At 43.9% G+C, this 21,115-nt stretch overlaps 1 protein-coding gene across 4 annotated transcripts; it reads left to right on the top strand.

The window, feature by feature from the left end:
- Nucleotides 1–379: 379 nt before the first annotated feature.
- Nucleotides 380–19,818, top strand: LOC132892808 (uncharacterized). 4 transcript variants are annotated; one of them, XR_009655482.1, is made up of 10 exons: nt 380–551; nt 2,390–2,528; nt 6,747–6,831; nt 7,884–7,987; nt 9,855–9,930; nt 10,010–10,279; nt 10,711–10,894; nt 12,590–12,747; nt 13,761–14,063; nt 19,291–19,818. XR_009655482.1 is itself a non-coding variant. In XM_060931200.1 (9 exons), exons 1-9 carry the CDS (start codon nt 395–397, stop codon nt 13,878–13,880), a joined length of 1,293 nt encoding a protein of 430 aa, XP_060787183.1. In that variant the 5' UTR covers nt 380–394; the 3' UTR covers nt 13,881–14,529. The 4 variants fall into 4 exon arrangements, 3 of the variants coding, with proteins under 3 accessions (XP_060787183.1, XP_060787184.1, XP_060787185.1); XM_060931200.1 differs by lacking the exon at nt 19,291–19,818 and having other exon boundaries at nt 13,761–14,529; XM_060931201.1 differs by lacking the exon at nt 19,291–19,818 and having other exon boundaries at nt 6,747–6,825; nt 13,761–14,529.
- Nucleotides 19,819–21,115: the final 1,297 nt, after the last annotated feature.

The following is a 21,115-nucleotide window of genomic DNA, read 5'->3' on the forward strand; positions in this document are numbered from 1 at the left end:
TCAAAGTATCAAAAGTATGATATATTTGGCGTATCAGCCACGAGAAATGCTGTGTGTTATAAGGAATAAAGCACTCAGTGTCATGCTGTTACAGGAAAATAATCAAGGATGTGGTGGTGCAATGAAGCTGAGTCACTGCTACCTGTCCAAGGTTGATTGTTTTCCAAATACAGCATGTTCTGGGATGTTTTATTTCTCTTATACCACAACAATGTGCTAAACAGTTATTTTTTTATCTCTTTATAGTTACGTTTAATGTTGTGAAACGTCCACAAAGCAGATAAATACTTCCCGTAATCCAACATCAGCACCTATGTTCTAGCAGTAAACCTATGTTGCTGTATTTCAGTGAAGGTCACGTTCACGCCTGTGGTTGTGCTGTAGTTGGGTCAGCATGGTGAGCCTTGTTGGTGCTGAGCAGCTGGATGAGGCTCACTGTTTATGGGCTCTGTGTTCACATCCGTGCTGCTGGGAGGCTGAGCGACGCATCGCTAAAGGCATCTACCGCCGTGCACTCAGAGTCCCAACTAAACACAGCGCTGAAGGTGAAGGTGAAGATGAAGTGCACTCATTCACAGCCTTTAAAATGTTTTTTTTTTTAGTTTTATAAACTCCAGAGTTAAAGTTACAGTTTTTTTAAATTATTTCTAAAATCATAATAATGATACAGTGTCAAAACTAACTTAGAAAACCCTGATTCACATTACTTACATGCAATATATCACATTATTTTATTCATTTCAAGCTTCTGTTATGAATGAATGAATGAATGAATGAATGAATTTATTTATTTCGGTCAACAACAACAGCAGCATATGTACAATACAAGCCAATTTAGTCACCACAAACACAGCAGTTCTGTGGCTGACCGAAAAGGGTTTAGGCTGAAGCAAAGCTTATAAGTGCCTAACCCACAAATCACTGGCCCTACAGGATGGTCCAAAGAGCCATACAAATAAAATACAATAATAAAAAAGAAATAACTGTCATTTAAATAAATATAAATTTATCTCATCTCATCATCTCTAGCCGCTTTATCCTGTTCTACAGGGTCGCAGGCAAGCTGGAGCCTATCCCAGCTGACTACGGGCGAAAGGCGGGGTACACCCTGGACAAGTCGCCAGGTCATCACAGGGCTGACACATAGACACAGACAACCATTCACACTCACATTCACACCTACGCTCAATTTAGAGTCACCAGTTAACCTAACCTGCATGTCTTTGGACTGTGGGGGAAACCGGAGCACCCGGAGGAAACCCACGCGGACACGGGGAGAACCTGCAAACTCCGCACAGAAAGGCCCTCGCTGGCCCCGGGGCTCGAACCCGGACCTTCTTGCTGTGAGGTGACAGTGCTAACCACTACACCACCGTGCCGCCCAGGCAGCAGGTGGCCTTTAAAAATTACAAACTGCTCCTTTAAATTTTGAATTGTAAACCTTTTTGTATGCATCTCTTGGTATTTCCTTTTTAAAGGTGTATACTGTATAGAAGAATGAATGCTATGTCAGTATAAGGTTATGAATCTAAACAAATATTGATGCACTTGGGGGCGTCTATTACATTTATGTCCAATTTAATGCTAAAATATATTCATTCCTTCTATGTAAAACATGTGGATCAGCTGGTTATGGATCTACAGTAGCATGTTTAATTCCCTGTCCTAGTCATTCCTTGTTTGCAGAAAAAAAATTATATATATATATATATACACACAAAATCAAATTACGATGCTTAGGGGTTTTTTTTATGAGCCCTTTCTTTAGCTGCTCAAGGAATAGTTCTGAACTGTTTTACTATGTTTTTTTTTTTGTGTGTGCTCCAGTTTGAGTTACCAATCACAATGAATCTCAATGAGACCTTTGAAATGCTTTGATTTTTACCTCCACCAAGGTTTGTTTATCTGTTTGTCCGCCTATAAGCAGGATTGCGCAAACCCTACCAATACGAATTCCATGAAACTCCATGGTTCTTGAGTTCCATGAAACAAGGAAGAATGTATTGAATTTTGGATTGGATTTGAGTCACGGGACGGATCTACAAATTGATTATCACTTTACTAATGGTGCAAGATACTACATTTGGCCTTAGTGGAAGTCTGCACCCAAAAATGCCATACATCTTAAAATCCAGTAGAGGGTAGGAAAGTTCAGTAGTGACAAAACATAACCAATGTAGAAATACGATGACTCTGTATCATCATCCGCATTCATGGGTACCAGTAATCCACTGGAATACACATAATTCTACTAGTTTTGGAAATATATCCAGACATACTGTATAAAGTGGTTGAGGTTGTAGATTTGATGATTGTCCTTGGCTTTCTGAGTGGCCTTCTAGTTTCTTTATATGAAGCTTTGACATCAGAAATGTTCTTTCATCTGCAGAACGTTTGCCGTCTTTGACAGTGGTGGATGTTTCCGAGTGGGCAGGAATGAGGACTGTGAGTTCAGACAGAACATATCTGAGCAGAATTCCCTTCCAGGCTGTACCTCCATGGAAAGACACCACACTGAGGTTTAAAACGTGAGCGATTCTGATCTTCACTGTTCGCACAATATGTGAGCATGGTGTACTAAAATTTGATTACTGTTTAATGACTGTCTGATTAATGTGATAATTACAACTAGGACTATTCAGGCAGCAATGAATTAACAATAAACCAGACTCTTATTAGATGTTTACTTCAATGCTCGCCATTTCCTCAGGAAAACATCATCATATAAATCCTTTTGTTTCATTTTTTATATTTCTTGTGTCTTGCTGTTACATTTGACAGCAAAGAAAAAAACGTGATTTGGTTCCTCAGTCCGCATTTTCTATCCCCTGGTTTTTGGAGGGCTTGACGTGCTTGTGTTTAAAATCAGTGGTCTATCGGATGTTTTTCTGAAAATGTAAAAAATTTCATCATGGATGATTTCACTCATGATGTGTGAACTACACTCAGGTTGTTTTAAAATTCTTAAAGCGAGACGGCCTTTGGATTTCATAAAATTGGTGAAATTTAGTTCCGTCTGAAACGTGGTCGTTGTGATATACAGGTAGTCGTCGACTTACGATTGCGTTTGGTTACGACTGACCGGTCGTAAACCGATCTGGTCGTAAGTCGGCCTGTGTTAAATGAACGTAAGTATATTGTGATGTGTAATGATATTGTAATCATCTTAAAGTCTTATTTTATCAACATTTTCTTATTTCATTACCTTGGCTCATTATTTGGTTTAAGTCAAACACTGCGTACTACACTGCGTACAGTACAATTCGTTTAATATGCGCAAAACAAAAATTACGAAATACAGGTGTGAAAAATAGAAAACATTTTAGTTTGAAACATACCAAAATACAAATGTAAAACATGGCAAAATACAAAATTTAGTGACCGCTGGCATCACTGGTGCTTGGCTGTGGGTCGTCTACGTCATCGTCAGCTGTTGCAGCGCTCGGGCTGGCGGGAGGATTTGCTCGTTTCATAAACCAGGAGCTGGGGCGGAAACTGTATGACGGAGTGCGTGAGGGAGCACGAGAGAGACTGCGAATGTACCTGGAGCTGGGGCGGAAACTGTCATACGCTCAGCTGGGAAACACTTGCCAGTCATAACCAGACGGTCGTAAAGTCAATCGGTCGCAAGTCGCATGGGTCATAAGTCGACAACTACCTGTATGTTTATTTCTGTAATATCTCACAAAATATCAGGCCATTCTGTGGCTGGGAAGTTATTTAATTTGAGGGGATTAAAGCAAATAATATGCATGAAATTGCTTACTTCACGCAGTCCAGCAGACAGAGGAAGTCCGTGTGCGCATGCGGAGGTACAGGCATGTGAGAAAATTAGGACACCCCATTAAATAATCAGCTTTTTATTTAGAAATGGTACACATACCAATATCCAGGCATGTTTTTATGTATTTTTCAAAAAGAAAGTGATTTGATTGCAATTTAACAACAAAAATGAACATTGTTTGACAAATCCAAAAAAAGAAAAAAAATAAAGTATGTATTTCAATGGAGGAAAAAGTTAGGACACCCTACCCCCTAGTAGCTAGTGTTGCCCCCTTTGGCTGATATAACTTCAACGAGACGCATTTTGTAGCCTTTTACCAGTCTCTGACATCGATCAGGAGAAAGTTTGGCCCACTCCTCAATGCAGAATTCTTTTAGCTGTGAGATGTTTGAGGGGTGTCTTGCATGTACAGCCCGTTTCAAGTCACCCCACAGCATTTCGATGGGATTAAGATCAGGGCTTTGACTTGGCCATTCCAGGACTCTCCACTTCTTCTTTTTTAGCCAGTCCTTGGTGGATTTGCTGGTATGCTTTGGGTCATTGTCTTGTTGCAGTATCCAGTTACGCTTCAGCTTTAATTTTTTGACAGATGGTTTCACATTTTCTTCAAGCACCCTCTGATACACAGTAGAATTCATGGTGGATTCTATGATGGTGAGTTGGCCAGGTCCTGCTGCAGCAAAGCATCCCCAAACCATGACACTGCCCCCTCCATGCTTTACAGTTGGTATGAGGTTCTTTTCTTGGAAGGCTGTATTTGGTTTACGCCAAACATGTCTTCTGTTCTGGTGTCCAAATAATTCAATTTTAGACTCATCTGTCCAAAGAACCTTATTCCAGAAGTCGTGGTCTTTGTCTATGTTCTCTCTGGCAAACTTCAGTCTGGCCTTGATGTTTTTTTTAGAGAGCAAAGGTTTCTTCCTTGCACACCTCCCATGCAAGTCACACTTGTGCAGTCTCTTTCTGATGGTAGAGTCGTGCACTTTCACATTGACAGTTGCCAGAACCTGCTGTAATTCCCTTGATGACACTTTAGGATTTTTCAGGACCTCTTTGACCATCTTGCGTTCTGCTCTTGGGGTAAACTTGCTCGGACGGCCAGATCTTGGCATGGTGGCAGTTGTTTTAAATGTCCTCCACTTGTAAATAATTTTGCGAATGGTGGAATGGCTAATGTTAAATGCTTTTGAAATCTTTTTGAATCCTTTACCAGAGTCGTAAGCGGCCACAATCTTCTTTCTGAGGGCATCAGGAAGCTCTTTAGACCTCACCATGGCGCTCACCTCAACATCCCAACTGTCAGGGCCACACCAAACTAAATTTGAGGTTTAAATAGGGCAAGGCTCCATTCAAATGCTGGGTAACGATGTACTAATCATGTGCACCTGACGTGATGCACCTGTTTGGGATTTTCAACATTTTAAGAGGGATAATATAGGGGGGTGTCCTAATTTATTCCTCACCAGAAATTGCATTATTTTTTAATTAAATTTTACAGAAAGTTTTAAAAAGGCTTTTCTTATTTTTTTATTGTTTAGTTATATTACTTGGATCCCTCATTTTAATTAAAATTTACATTAAATACCCATATGTCCAAATATATTTTAAAATACACAGGATTTCATGAGGTGTCCTAATTTTTTCACATGCCTGTATACTTTCTTCTTCTTTTGGGTTTTACGGCAGCTCTCACTCACTCACTCACTCACTCACTCACTCACTCACTCACTCACTCACTCACTCACTCACTCATCCCTTGACTGTGTCGTCGGGGAGACGTGGCAGCCGCTGAGGTCGATATCCTCTTCCAATTCTTCCAGTCACTTGTGGCTTGGATGTTCTCTAGGAGGCTCCTCTGGGTCCACTCAGTGATATTGTTCATCCAGGCTTTCCTCTGCCTTCCTTTTCGGCGTGTGCCTTCAACCAAACCCTGCAGGATCATTTTGCTGAGGGTGTTGTGGCGTGTTGTGTGGCCGAACCAAGCAAGCTTTCTCTTCTTTACTGTGATGAGGAGAGGTTCGTAGGGTCCTACTAGTCTCCTGACTTCGCTCTTGACAAATTTGTTGGCTTTCCACTCCCTGTAGCTTACCCGTAGGAGTTGGCGAAAGCATTTGGTCTCGAACGCTTGGATTCTTCTTTCACTGTGTTCGCACAGTAACGCATCACTGTTTCACAGTGTTGCATTACTGCCATTTACAGGTTTACCTTTGAGCGTGCACTGACAGTTCCATCATTCTGTCGCTAAACGAACAGCTGATCACACCGAGGTGCTCGCTGAGCGCCCATATTTATTAGTTTGGTCCTGCGTTTCCTTTCCTTCGTATAGAACATAACATATTTTCTTCCTGCTTTCTTTCCGTTACTGTAGTCGGCCTTTCACGTTTCATTCGCACACTCACGTCCTCCATTTTTCCCTCCTGTTTCAAATTTGTATCCCACAATGCCTTGCGTGAACGGGGAAAGCCCACCACGTGATGCATGACGTAGTATCTTGAATTGGGTCATGGTGAAGCAGGAAAAAATAGCAGAGAATTTAGGGTCATGTGGAGATAAATTCATTAATTGTTCTATTTTTAAAAAACTTAATAAAATTGGAAGTCTGTGATTCGAATTCAGTAGCTTTCGGTCACTAAACAAAAAGAATTGGGTGTCGGGGAAAATTCTTTTTATGATCTACACTTGAAAAATCTGAAAGGCAGTCTAGCTTTAATCAGAAGCACAGAAATTTTGACTTAAGCTTGACCCGAATATGAATGCACATACTTTTTGGACTTGGGTCACCAACTCTGTCAGTGTATTTTCATAACACTTTCGGACCAATTTGTATAATTAGCTCAAAAATAAACAGATTTTTTTGAGCTAGTAAGGTAACTTACAAGCCAGAAACATAGACCTTCAAATTATTTTTGATTAAACAGGAAGTCTGTTGCATACATATAAACATTGCTCTTTTTATATGCAGTACAGATCCATCTTTCCCAGCGATCACATCAGCAGCAGCTAAATCCCATACCAGAGAAAGCGGAACCAGAGACAAAGGTGTAAGTGTAGGTCAAAGGCTAAACTCTACAGTATTAAGCCATTGGAGCAGATTTCTTTTACATAAAAATAAGTGCCTTAGACACATATTGCCTTAACCTTCATCCTACCAAGTGGGGTCCATCTGGACCCCGCACCTATATGTTTGTTTGCCATTTTAAAAATATGTGACATACTGCCTCACTGTTTTATGAATTTGTCGGAATTTATGTCTTAATTAAAACACTAAAGCACTGGAAGATCAGCTTTTTGCATTGTGAAGGTATAATTAATGTGTTACTGGGGTCCACCCGGACCCCAGAGTAAAGTTTATCTGTCTTTCATTTTATAATTGAATAGCACACTGAAAGTTAACTTCTTTTATTTCTTTTATGTTCCATAATGAAACTACCAAGGCATTCCTTCTTGGGGTCCGTGTGGACCCCACTGCTGCAATAAGCACAGGCTGCAAAACAAAAGCCCTAAATTATTTTACAATTACTTTTTTGTTTTAAATTCTGTAAGAAAAGACCTAAGTTGTAATCCAGAATGTTTTACAGCTGCATGAGCTGCAAAAATCATGTATATAATGCCAATTTTTTTTGTGGCGCTATAATTTGCTACATGTATGCTAGTTATTGCAATATTATTGCATTTATAATACATCATTGATATTCAGCCATAGTGGATTTTGTTCTTCAATAAAGTTATGTCTGTTTGCTGCATTGAATTGGTTCTTACTGCATTGATTTCACGGTATTCCCTCCTGGGGTCCATACGGACCCCGCCTGGTAGTTTGTGTATGTAAAATTGGCTGGTAGGATGAAGGTTAAGTGTGTTCTTTATGCCTTGGGCCCTTTAGTGTATTGCTGTTATTAATACAAGATGTTCTGAACAAAACTTATCTGGTGATTTTGTCTTTATAAGCTTTAATTTTAAAGAAAAGTATTGGGGTCCAAACGGACCCCACATGGTAAGATTAAGGTGTAAAATAGCATGGTAGGATGAGGGTTAATATCTGCTCTGTGGATCGTTATTCATGAGCATTGAGTGATTAGGTGTGTTTGATTTGTCTTTACAGGATAACAGAGCTCACATCAGCCCTCTAATTGGATCACCATGGGGATCAGGATCTTTAGTGTTGTGGGTCCCGAATCCTCGTTACATCCCTCAGGGTGTTAAAAGGTATCCAAGTACACGTGCAGCACAATCCTGAAAACTATGGGGTGCCAAGTGTCACCGGGCCCATTTCATGGACGAAATGCATTTCGTCCATCACAGAATGCATTTCGTCATCACAAAATGCATTTCGTCCATCACCGGGCCCATTTCGTGGATGAAATGCATTTCTTCCATCACAGAATGCATTTTGTCATCACAGAATGCATTTCGTCATCACAAAATGGATTTCGTCGGACGAAATGCATTTCGTCCATCACGAAATGCATTTCATCCACGAAATGGGCCCGGTGACACTTGGCACCCCATAGAAAACAGTAGCAACCAGAAGGGCACTCGGAGAGCACAGAACTCCACAGACTCTCGATGATATGAAAATCTGCAACCACAATCACTTTATATCAGAGATGTCCACAAGCACTGGCGACCGGCGGTTTTCTCCGCCTACACAGACGGTCTGTACCGGCTACTCGATTCCAGGAAAAACAACCCCTTGCCTTTTAATGTTCAAGTGATTTACTGGTATATAGTCTCCGCTGCCCATAATTTGCTGCAAATTCAATTATTCCACCACAAAATTCTTCAATTCGGGTCTAGCAAGACCTGAAGCGATGCAATATTTGTTGATCGATTCTCGCGCTCTGATTGGCTGAGCTGGACCACATGACCAGGCCGTAGTGTATGTAGTTATGCTACAGAGCCAGACAGCGTACTACAGAGGGTAACTGAGAAAGCCAAGCACACAAGCATCTAGAGGGAAATTTCATACATATTTTGCAATTATTTTACAGGGAAATGGTTAGTAATTTATGCGCTCAGAATGCACTGGAAGACATGTGAACTTCAAAATTTTCTGGGGGGTATGCCCCCAGACCACCCTAGCATTAGCGTGTCTTCCAGTGCACCATGGTGGCTTTGTCACCGCAAATTCCAGAGTCGCCTGCTACTTTTTCTCGCCACATACTTTGGATATTCTGGAGAACCCTGTATATGTTGGGATATATTTCCAAAACTATTAGAATTACGTGCCTACATGTGTATTCCAGAGGATTACTGGTACCCATGAAGGTGGATTATAACATGGAGTAATCATGTTTCTACACTGGCTATGTTTCTGTCACTATTGAACTTTACTCCCATCGACTGGATTTTAAGATGTATTAGTTGTATTGTTGGGCATAGAAACTAAATTTGTGGGTCTGCCCCGTGACTTGGATACATGCCAAAATTTACTTGTTTCTTCTTTGGCCCATAGTACACCCTTCCACCAAGTTTCATGGAAATCAGGTCAATAGGTTTTGAACAATCCTGTTTGCAGACAAACAAACAACACCAAAAACATAACCTCCTTGGCGGAGGTAATAATAATTATAATAATAATAATGGCGGCACGGTGGTGTAGTGGTTAGCGTTGTCACCTCACAGCAAGAAGGTCCGGGTTCGAGCCCCGTGGCCGGCGATGGCCTTTCTGTGCGGAGTTTGCATGTTCTCCCCGTGTCTGCGTGGGTTTCCTCTGGGTGCTCCGGTTTCCCCCACAGTCCAAAGACATGCAGGTTAGGTTAACTGGTGACTCTAAATTGAGCGTAGGTGTGAATGTGAGTGTGAATGGTTGTCTGTGTCTATGTGTCAGCCCTGTGATGACCTGGCGACTTGTCCAGGGTGTACCCCGCCTTTCGCCCATAGTCAGCTGGGATAGGCTCCAGCTTGCCTGCGACCCTGTAGAACAGGATAAAGCGGCTACAGATAATGAGATGAGATGAGATTTTACGACAGTGCAAAATGAAGCCTAAATACATTAATTTGAAGCGTGTACACAATTAAATGTTACAGTAAATATTTAATTTATAAAGAGCTTGTGTTCTTTTACCGTCAGCTCAAAATCTCCACAGTGCGCTGTAAAGGAGTTAATCTACCTCCCAGCTGCTCAGACACAGAACACGCCTAAAGCGGTGAGTACGCGTCAACTCTTAAAGACGTCATCATGTCGTCACAGCATCCCACCTGACACGTGCGGTTCTTCTCAATCAGAACCGTAAAAGAACGACGAAGAAGGTGCGGTTCCAGCTCACCTGTTCACCCTTGACCTTTCACCCCAGCCAGCAGGAGTCAGTCCCTGCAGGTCAGCTGGAGGTGGGCACAGGAGACACATCAGCAGTTGTGGAAGAACCTGAACTCCCTAGAGACCTGAGTACAATCCTGGTGAAGAACAAACCCGTTGTTTTTCACAGCGTCCGAGAGAGGAGGGTGAGGAGAGCGAGACAGGACTCACCAACTTCACTTTACAAACTGGACAGCAAGGTGAGGGACATCACAGAGAGGACAGCAAGGAGGGTCCTGACGCTGTCTCAGGCTCAGAGACACTGATTTAGAGTGAAATATTGTGTTGAGTTACAACAAATTGTCAGATAAATACACTGGACTTAATACAGCGTTTTCCACAACGTTAAATGTAACTCTAAATGGATAAAAAGTATGATGTCATTCTTTAATAAATGAAAAATTGTAATCGTCTGCAAATTGCTGTGGTATTACAGCAAGAAAACGCTTCAGGATGTGCTGTAACTGGAAAATAATCAACGACAGGTTGCTAACTTCAGGTTGACTCGGCTTGATCACACCACCCTGTTGTTGATTATTTTCCTATAACAGCACGAGCTGGAGTGTTTTATTCTTTGAATGTAGCTCACAGTGGATCATTTCTGATTTGTGTTGATACTGGATTTGTGCAGACAGGTGAGGAGGACATTGACTGGGACAGTCTGAGGGGACAGTCGTACCTCTGGAAGAGACATAACGTCCCTCCTGAGCTCCTGAGTCCACCAGGGGGCACCAGAGGAACTCAGGAGATTGTCAACTCGTATCCTGTTTCTAAAGCGAGCTCAGAACGAACGCTTCACAGCCCACAGTGTGCAGGTGAGTGAAACTTACCACTGAGGACGGGAACAGAAACAGGAATTTATTAAGCAAAATTCTTCTGATTAATTCTCTGATTTTATTTCAATTAAATTGTTATCAACACAAATTACATACAATTTTATGACTGTGTTAATGTTTACGACATGACTGCGGTGATGAGTTATTTTATTAGTAGTGCTCATTATTAATTAAAGGAGGCGTGGCCTGTGTGTCTGCCTGTCCTAGTGAAGGAGGCGTGGCCCGCGCGTCTGCCTGTCCTAGTAAAGGAGGCGTGGCCTGTGTGTGTGTCTGTCCTAGTGAAGGAGGCGTGGCCTGTGTGTGTGTGTGTCTGTCCTAGTGAAGGAGGTGTGGTCTGTGTGTGTGTGTCTGTCCTAGTGAAGGAGGCGTGGCCCGTGTGTCTGCCTGTCCTAGTAAAGGAGGCGTGGTCTGTGTGTGTGTGTCTGTCCTAGTGAAGGAGGCGTGGCCCGTGTGTCTGCCTGTCCTAGTAAAGGAGGCGTGGCCTGTGTGTGTGTGTGTCTGTCCTAGTGAAGGAGGCATGGCCTGTGTGTGTGTCTGTCCTAGTGAAGGAGGCGTGGCCTGTGTGTGTGTCTGTCCTAGTGAAGGAGGCGTGGCCCGTGTGTCTGCCTGTCCTAGTAAAGGAGGCGTGGCCTGTGTGTCTGTCTGTCCTAGTGAAGGAGGCGTGGCCCGTGTGTCTGCCTGTCCTAGTAAAGGAGGCGTGGTCTGTGTGTGTGTCTGTCCTAGTGAAGGAGGCGTGGCCCGTGTGTCTGCCTGTCCTAGTAAAGGAGGCGTGGCCTGTGTGTGTGTGTGTGTGTCTGTCCTAGTGAAGGAGGCATGGCCTGTGTGTGTGTCTGTCCTAGTGAAGGAGGCGTGGCCTGTGTGTGTGTCTGTCCTAGTGAAGGAGGCGTGGCCCGTGTGTCTGCCTGTCCTAGTAAAGGAGGCGTGGCCTGTGTGTCTGTCTGTCCTAGTGAAGGAGGCATGGCCCGTGTGTCTGCCTGTCCTAGTAAAGGAGGCGTGGTCTGTGTGTGTGTCTGTCCTAGTGAAGGAGGTGTGGCCTGTGTGTGTGTCTGTCCTAGTGAAGGAGGTGTGGCCTGTGTGTCTGCCAGTCACAGTGAAGGAGGCATGGCCTGTGCGTGTATCTGTCCGAGTGAAGGAGGCGTGACCTCTGTGTCTGTCAGTCACAGTGAAGGAAGTGTGGTCTGTGTGTCTGTCTGTCCTAGTGAAACGTGTGGTCTGTGCGTCTGTCTGTATGAGTGAAGAAGGCGTGGCCTGTGTGTCTGCCTGTCTGAGTAAAGGAGGTGTGGCTTGTGTGTCTGCCTGTCCAAGTGAAGGAGGCGTGGCCTATGTGTCTGCCTGTCTGAGTGAAGGAAGTGTGGTCTGCATGTCTGTCTGTCCTAGTGAAAGAGGCGTGGCCTATGTATCTGTCTGTCTGAGTGAAGGAGGCATGGCCTGTGTGTCCGTCTGTCACAGTGAAGAAGGCGTGGCCTCTGTCTGGCTCAGTAAAGAAGGCGTGGCCAATACATCTGTCAGTCACAATGATGAAGGCGTCACCTGTCACACATCCAACTGTAATCAGGATACACACTGATAATATGTATGTAAAATAGTCTATATTTTGAGAGCCAGTGAAATCTCATGGCTGAAGGTTTCTGTGTGTGTGTGTGTGTGTGTGTGTGTGTGTGTGCGCGCGCCCAGCTCCTGCAGCATGGCCGTATGTGAAGAGGGCGTGGCATTACGGCCGGGACACTCATCCACTGCTCTCTCACAAGAAGCACCATCAAGGAACCAAATCAGAACTGGACATGACCATCCAGAGCACTTCTGCTGTAACTGAACACAATCAGCTACACACAGTAAGAACAGATACTCACACACACTTGCATATGAACATATATACATACACTACCGTTCAAAAGTTTGGGGTCACTTTGAAATGTCCTTATTTTTGAAAGAAAAGCACTGTTCTTTTCAATGAAGATCACTTTAAACTAATCAGAAATCCACTCTATACATTGCTAATGTGGTAAATGACTATTCTAGCTGCAAATGTCTGGTTTTTGGTGCAATATCTCCATAGGTGTATAGAGGCCCATTTCCAGCAACTCTCACTCCAGTGTTCTAATGGTACAATGTGTTTGCTCATTGCCTCAGAAGGCTAATGGATGATTAGAAAACCCTTGTACAATCATGTTAGCACAGCTGAAAACAGTTGAGCTCTTTAGAGAAGCTATAAAACTGACCTTCCTTTGAGCAGATCGAGTTTCTGGAGCATCACATTTGTGGGGTCGATTAAATGCTCAAAATGGCCAGAAAAAAGTCTTGACTATATTTTCTATTCATTTTACAACTTATGGTGGTAAATAAAAGTGTGACTTTTCATGGAAAACACAAAATTGTCTGGGTGACCCCAAACTTTTGAACGGTAGTGTACACACTGACACACATCTGTATTCATAATCCAAACACACACAAAAAAACATTTTCTGAACAGCTTTTAAACATCATGTTACAGGGAAAGCACTATCTCTCTTTTTAGGGTACACACACACATACACACACACTACAATTCCTACTGTAAATGCTCAAAGAGAATACACACGCCTACACACAAGTACAGCATGATCACTTACGCTTGTGCTGTGTAGATCACTGAAGGCCGTGTGTGTGTGAGACACCTGGAGTGTAATCTTCAAAAAAAATCTTTTTATAGTGCACACATGTGTATCGCTGCTTTTTCATGTGAGGAATGTTTCCCTGAGAGTATGCAGAGCAAAGCATCATTTTGTGTAAAGATGCTTCTTCAGCCTTTGTGTGTATGCGTGCGAATGTGTGCATTTCTGTATGATTGGTGTGTGTTTGTGTGCAGATGTTGGACACAGATGAGAGGCGTGAGAGAGTTGGGGGCAGTAAAGGCTCCGTCGCTCCACTGAACTCTGAGTTTTACAACCAGCGCTCCACCCACCAGCTCTACAGTGAGACACATTGAGGGGTCAAAGGGCACGAGGTGGATAAGGGAGAGCAGGGAAACTTGGGAAAGGGGAGACTTGGGACAGTTTGTATTCCCATAAATTAATTTCAACCAATCAGGTTTTAGATTCCATCAGAAGTTAGATGTTTCCCCTGAGAGTAACCGACTCCCTTTGGAGCCGAAGCTGGACGCTGCAGTAAGGTTTGTGCAGTTCGATATTTTACTGTAAAACTTGTATTTTCTACTTTGACTTCACCTCCATTCTATGGTGTAATGTATGCAGGTGAATTGGGGATTTCTTAGGAATTAAAGTCTCTAGCCTCGAGTTAGCAGATATAGAATTATTTATTAAACTTAAATTCTGGGAAAAACATTTAAGGATTTTTTTTTTTCAAAATTCCCAGATGGAGAGAGTTGGGACAGTTCATCATGTTACAGTTTTTTTCTTGTGGTTTACAAATATAACATTGTTTAAAGGTCCCATGGCATGGTGGTTTGTTGATGCTTTAAACGGGCTCGTGGAGGTTTCCGGATGTTATATCCGCAGCCTTTCTCGAAATGAACCCTCGGCACGTAGATATAGCCTCCTGGGAGAAAGCCCCGTTTCAGCGCTTTTCCCAGTGCGTCGTTTTGCTAATGAGAAGCAGGAGGCGGGGAAGGGTAGAGGGTGGGGGCGGGTCTTATAATTAATATTCATGACATGTAAACGTGTTACCTCTGATTGGCTAACAGCACTGTGACGCTACCTCCAGTGGGTCAGAACAAGCGGATGTGGGTGTCTTACTATGGCGAGAGAGAAGGAACAAACCGCGAAGGGAAAAATACCGCGCACTGACGTCATTAAGGTGCGACGCGAGGAAATAAAATAAATTCAACAAATGTTTGGGTTTTTACTGAACAAACAAACAAATAAAATGAACGAGTGACTTAAAAAAAAGAATGTGGGTGTCTTTGTAAAAACTGTTTTGATTGGCTATTATAACAGAGCATGCTGCATGCTTTTTGGTTTTGTAGCGCAGAGTACCTGGCTAACTGCAGGAAGCGGTTAGCTGCACAGCTAATGTAGCCATTGCAAGGCTAACGTGGCACCGATTTTAAAACACGGCAAAACGACTTAACAGTTATACACTTACTTGTTCGGTGTTTGTGGCTGATGCGGCAGGGATGCTTGGTACGGACCCAGGCTTCAGTGACAGTTGATGTGCAAAACCTGCCCTGTACTGTCCCAAGTTGTGGAAACATTCATCAGGAAAATGCTTCCGACAAACATACACCGTCTTAGGTAGACTCGACGGCGTATTATTGGAGTAAATAAAATTAAGCCACTGCGTCTTCAGGGGCTCTCCCGTCGGCAGTAAAAACAGACTCCTTTCTGTGTTGTCACATCCATGTACAGCGCAACTTCCATGTTTGGTGGCAACTTTTGAGCTGGGCGGGCAATCCATACAGTGGGTGGGAATCCGGGGGGTGGGGATCATCTCCCTTGCTGACGTAGGCAAGGGAAGAGTTTATCAACGCGCCATTTTGACGCGCCATTCTCAAATGTTGGGCATAGTTTGGTTTACACATTATGAAATTTCTAGCCACTGGGGTGACTTAAGAAGGTCAGAGGAACTCATTTTAACGTTAAAAAACCTCAGAAAGTGAAAATTTCATGCCATGGGACCTTTAAAATGTTTGTTAAAAATGTGGGCGTGTCCCTGCATGAGGATGAAGCTTATTTCATTACTTCTTGACAATGGAAGTGTTTTGGGTAAACTGACATTTTTCTATCGCTGTACCAGCATTGTGTGTTCATGCAGTTCATATGGGACAAGTTTTGATAATAAATAAACATTAAACATGTAGGATTAATTTTGGTATTTTATTTTATGTCCCATGTCTCCCAACATAATGTCCCATATCTCCCTGCAAAAAAAAATAAAATAAATAATAATAATAATAATTAAAAAATAATAATGACAGGAAAAGTAATGGGCGGCACGGTGGTGTAGTGGTTAGCACTGTCGCCTCACAGCAAGAAGGTCCGGGTTCGAGCCCTGTGGCCGGCGAGGGCCTTTCTGTGCGGAGTTTGCATGTTCTCCCCGTGTCCGCGTGGGTTTCCTCCGGGTGCTCCGGTTTCCCCCACAGTCCAAAGACATGCAGGTTAGGTTAACTGGTGACTCTAAATTGACCGTAGTTGTGAACGTGAGTGTGAATGGTTGTCTGTGTCTATGTGTCAGCCCTGTGATGACCTGGTGACTTGTCCAGGGTGTACCCCGCCTTTCGCCCGTAGTCAGCTGGGATAGGCTCCAGCTTGCCTGCGACCCTGTAGAACAGGATAAAGCGGCTACAGATAATGAGATGAGATGAGGAAAAGTTATCCTGAAGGCCATTATGTGACAAGCTGAGAAACTTGTTGTTGGCTCCTTCGATCTCAAAAGATCATGGTGAGCTGCGCCAGGGGTCATCCATCAGTTGTCGAGTTGCAGTGCCTAGTATGACTATAGGCCCATGCGTGAGCTGCACGGTCTGCTACAGTTGCTGCAGGTGAAGTTGTTTGGTCGGGTGTCTGTTGATGCCGTCTGCATGGACTGTCGTCGGAGCCTCCTCTTCCCCCACCAGATCTCTCTCCTTTCCTCGGCTTCCCCAACGATAGCCTTGGTGGTGGACCACCAGCCGGCGCGGTCTGAGGCCGCCGTCTCCAGGTCTGCGGGGTTGAAGCCTCCTGCCCTCAGGTTGCGCTTGCACACGTCCTTGTAGTGTAGTGCGGGTCGTCATGTGGGTCTGGAGCCTGTGGCCAGCTCACCATACAGCACGTCCTTTGGGATGCAGCCGTCGTCCATGTGGCTGACGTGGCCTAGCCAGTGCAGGAATCTCTGGGTCAGCATGGCAAACATGCTGGGCATCCCTGCCTTGGCCAGGACATCGGTGTTGATGACATGGTCCTGCTGGGTGATGCCCAGAAGTCTTCTGAGACAGCGCATGTGGAAGGCATTCAGTCTGTGTTCTTGGCGGGAGTAGAGGGTCCATGCTTCACTTCCATAGAGGAGAGTGCTCAGCACACAGGCCTGATACACTCTCATTTTGGTGTTGGTCGTGAGCATGGTGTTGTCCCAGACTCTCTTCGCAAGACGGGCCATTGCTGTTACTGCTTTGCCGATCCGCACGCTCAGCTCCGTGTCGAGAGAGAGGTTGCTGGAGATGGTGGAGCCCAGATAGGTGAACCTATCCACCACTTCGAGGGTGTGGTTGCCGATGGTGATGTGGGGAACTCTGCTGACATCCTGGCCCATGATGTTGGTCTTCTTCAGGCTTATAGTGAGCCCGAACTAGTTGCAGGCGTCTGCGAAATGGGTGATGAGTCGCTGTAGTGCTTCCTTGGTGTGGGCGGTGAGGGCAGCATCATCTGCGAAGAGCATCTCTCTGATGAGGACCTTCCGCACTTTCGTCTTTGCTCGGAGGCGTGCCAGGTTGAAGAGGCCCTCATCACTCCTGGTGTGGAGGAAGATGCCATCTTTGGACTGTCGGAAGGCGTGGCGCAACAGCAGGGAGAAGAACACGCTGAAGAGAGTCAGAGCGAGGATGCACCCCTACTTGACACCGCTCTTGATTGGGAAGGGGTCCGGGGATGATCCGTCGTACTGAACAGTGCCACTCATGTTGTCATGGAAGGACATGATCATCCTCAGGAGCTTGGGGGGACATCCAATCCGGTGTAGGAGGGTGAAGAGTCCTTCTCTGCTGACCAAGTCGAACGCCTTGGTCAGGTCGGTGAAGGCGATGAGCAAGGTTCGTCTCTGCTCACAGCACTCCTCCTGTAGCTGTCTCAGGGATAAAACCATGTCGATGGTCAATCTGGCCACACTATGCCTCTGGGTACACCCGCTCGGCGAGGAGCTGCAGTCTGTAACTGCAGAGTGATCCTGAAGGCCAGTATGTGACAAGCTGAGAAACTAATGTTATGCTAAGAGGGTACAGTACATAAATACTTTCTAATACAACATGAATATCACGCTAGCTGCAAAGAATTTCACGCAATCTACACAGCTGACAACTCGTCCCAAGTCTCCCCGCTCTGCCCTACCTGGTGATGTTTTCATTCTGGCCACAGCCTAGCTTCCAAAGTTGAAAAAAGCTAAACTTTTTCAGAAAAGCGGCAAGTGACGTCGAGCACATTTGAACCTCCTGACCAATCAGACAGGAAAGCGATTAAAAACTCACATGGAGGACAAACGGCTGGTGAAATAAATGACGTTTGTTAGTGAGTGAATATGAGGAGATTTAAACATGATGAATTTAATATTACAGTGATACAATTTAATTCAATAGATTTAGAGGAAAATAAGTGAAAATCATTTTTCTCTCCATCTGTCTGTCACTCTCTGTCTCTCTGCCTTTCTCTGTATCTCTGTTTTTCTGTCTGTCTGTCTCCTTATCTGTCTGTCTGTTTCATTCTTTGTGTCTGTCTGTCTCTATCCCCGTCTGTCTGTCTGACCGACCTTGCCTTTCTCGCTGTATCTGTATGTCTGCCTCTCTCTGGCTTTAATCTCTGTCTGTCTGTCTCTCTCTTTGTCTCTCATTATCTATCTGTTTCTTTCTTTGTGTCTGTCTGTCTTTATCCCTGTCTGTCTGTCTGACCTTGCCTTTCTCGCTGTATCTTTATGTCTGTCTGTCTCTCTGGCCTTGCCCTTCTCACTGTATCTGTATGTCTGTCTCTCTCTGACTTTATCTCTGTCTGTCTGTCTCTCTCTCTTTGTCTCTCATTATCTGTCTGTTTCTTTCTTTGTGTCTGTTTGTCTCTGTCCCATCTGTCTGTCTGTCTGTCTGTCTGTCTGTCTGACCTTTCCTTTCTCGCTGTATCTGTATGTCTGTCTCTCTCTCTTTGTCTCTCGTTATCTGTCTGTTTCTTTCTTTGTCTGTTTGTCTCTATCCCATCTGTCTGTATGTATGTATGTATGTATGTATGTATGTATGTATGTATGTCTGTCTCTCTGGCCTTGCCCTTCTTGCTGTATCTGTATGTCTGTCTCTCTCTGACTTTATCTCTGTTTGTCTGTCTCTCTCTCTCTCTTTGTCCCTTGTTATCTATCTGTTTCTTTCTTTGTGTCTGTTTGTCTCTATCCTGTCTGTTTCTCTCCTATCTGTCTGTATGTCTGTCTCCCTTCCCTTATCTGTCTTTCTGTTTCTCTCCCATCTGTCTGTCTATCTCTCTCCCTTCCCTTATCTGTCTGTTTGTTTGTTTGTTTCTTTCTTTCTTTGTATCTGTATGTCTCTCTGTCCACCTTGCGCTCTCTCTCTCTCCCTTTATCTGTCTGTTTCTTTTTTTGTGTCTGTCTGTCTCTATCCCTGTCTGTCTCTCTGTATCTGTATATCTGTCTCTCTCTGTCTGTCTTGCTCTCTCTGCCTTTATCTCTGTCTGTCTGTCTGTCTGTCTGTCTAATCCCAGCCCTGACACCAGCTCAGATCTGAGGATCATCATTGGAGAGATGGAACCATGGAGAGGGAGAAGCTCTATAGAACATCTCTGAACTTCCACACCCTAGCTATCTCACACACACATGCGCACACATTAATCTAGATAGTATATAATCTATATGCTTTTTTTAAAAACACACTTTGTCTGTATATTCTGTATTTGTGTGTTACGAGTCGATGGCAGTGAACTGAATCATTTACTGGGTCATGAACTACTGCACTGCAGAGATGTATCGGGTGTGTTACAACATCTGTAAGAGTAATGAGCAAATCGCAGAACACAGAATAAATGCAATATAATTGTAATGTATGATATTAAGTCATTTGCTAATTTCTCACTCTTTTCTGTACCAGATTAATCAGTGTACAGAGTTACAGTACACGTTGTATTGGCTCAAAAGGATAGCCCCACACCTGGGTCCTGCACTCTTCATGAACTTCAGTGCTTTGACAGCAGTTTTTTATTCTTAAAAATGCATTGCTAAACACGTTTCACAATTTTTCACTTACCTCAAATGTGTGAAGCTGCAAGGCTAATTTTGAAAAGAGATGAATCATGTGTAAAAAAAAAAAAATCAAAGGTGAAAATAAATGGTTCATGAAAAAAAATCTCGTGAAAAATGATTTATGTGGAAGGGGGAAAAAATCGCAGGGGAACTAAGTGAATCATGTGGGGAAAATTCACATGAAGAAATGAATCGTGTAGAAAAATAAATTAAGCTTGAGGAAAAATGAGAGGTAAAGAAAGGATCATGTGGAAAAAAACAGGTGAAAATAAATGAATTGTGAAAAATCACATTAAAATGAATCATGTGAAAAATCTCATCTCATTATCTGTAGCCACTTTATCCTGTTCTACAGGGTTGCAGGCAAGCTGGAGCCTATCCCAGCTGACTACGGGCGAAAGGCGGGGTACACCCTGGACAAGTCGCCAGGTCATCACAGGGCTGACACATAGACACAGACAACCATTCACATTCACACCTACGCTCAATTTAGAGTCACCAGTTAACCTAACCTGCATGTCTTTGGACTGTGGGGGAAACCGGAGCACCCAGAGGAAACCCACGCGGACATGGGGAGAACATGCAAACTCCACACAGAAAGGCACTCGCCGGCCACGGGGCTCGAACCCAGACCTTCTTGCTGTGAGGCGACAGTGCTAACCACTACACCACCGTGCCGCCCCATGTGAAAAATCATATATTAAATTGAATCATGAAGAATCATGTTAAAATGAATCATGTGAGAAATCACATGTTAATGAATCACATGAAGAATCATATGTTAATCATGTGAAGAATCACATGTGAAATGAATCTTGTGAAGAATCAAATGTTAAAATGAATCATGTGAAGAATCACATGTTAAACGAATCATGTGAAGAATCACATCTTCAAATGAATCGAGGGGGAAAGAATCATTGATGAAAAACAAATTGAGATCGATGCAGGGTGGCACGGTGGTGTAGTGGTTAGCGCTGTCGCCTCAGGGCCTCTGCATGCTCTTGCGACAAGGCTTTCGCAGGTAGCTTTTCGCAGACAGTTGTAATTTATCGTTGAGCGGGGAGTAATAGGCGTGCGCAATGTTATTCACTGCCACAACGCAAGGGGGCGCGAAGTCGCGAAACCGCTAGGAGTAGTTGGTGGGTGTGGTTAGTGGAGTGTTTATCCTCTGGTTACTTATAATGACTAGAACTGGAGTCGTATAGATGTACGTACTTCCTCACTTCCTCGATCAACCGCTCTTCGTGCTGCTCCATCTTCGCTCATGTTTTTAAAAATGGCGGTAGTGAA

This window comes from Neoarius graeffei, chromosome 10, assembly GCF_027579695.1.
Source record: "Neoarius graeffei isolate fNeoGra1 chromosome 10, fNeoGra1.pri, whole genome shotgun sequence".
NCBI lineage: Eukaryota > Metazoa > Chordata > Actinopteri > Siluriformes > Ariidae > Neoarius > Neoarius graeffei.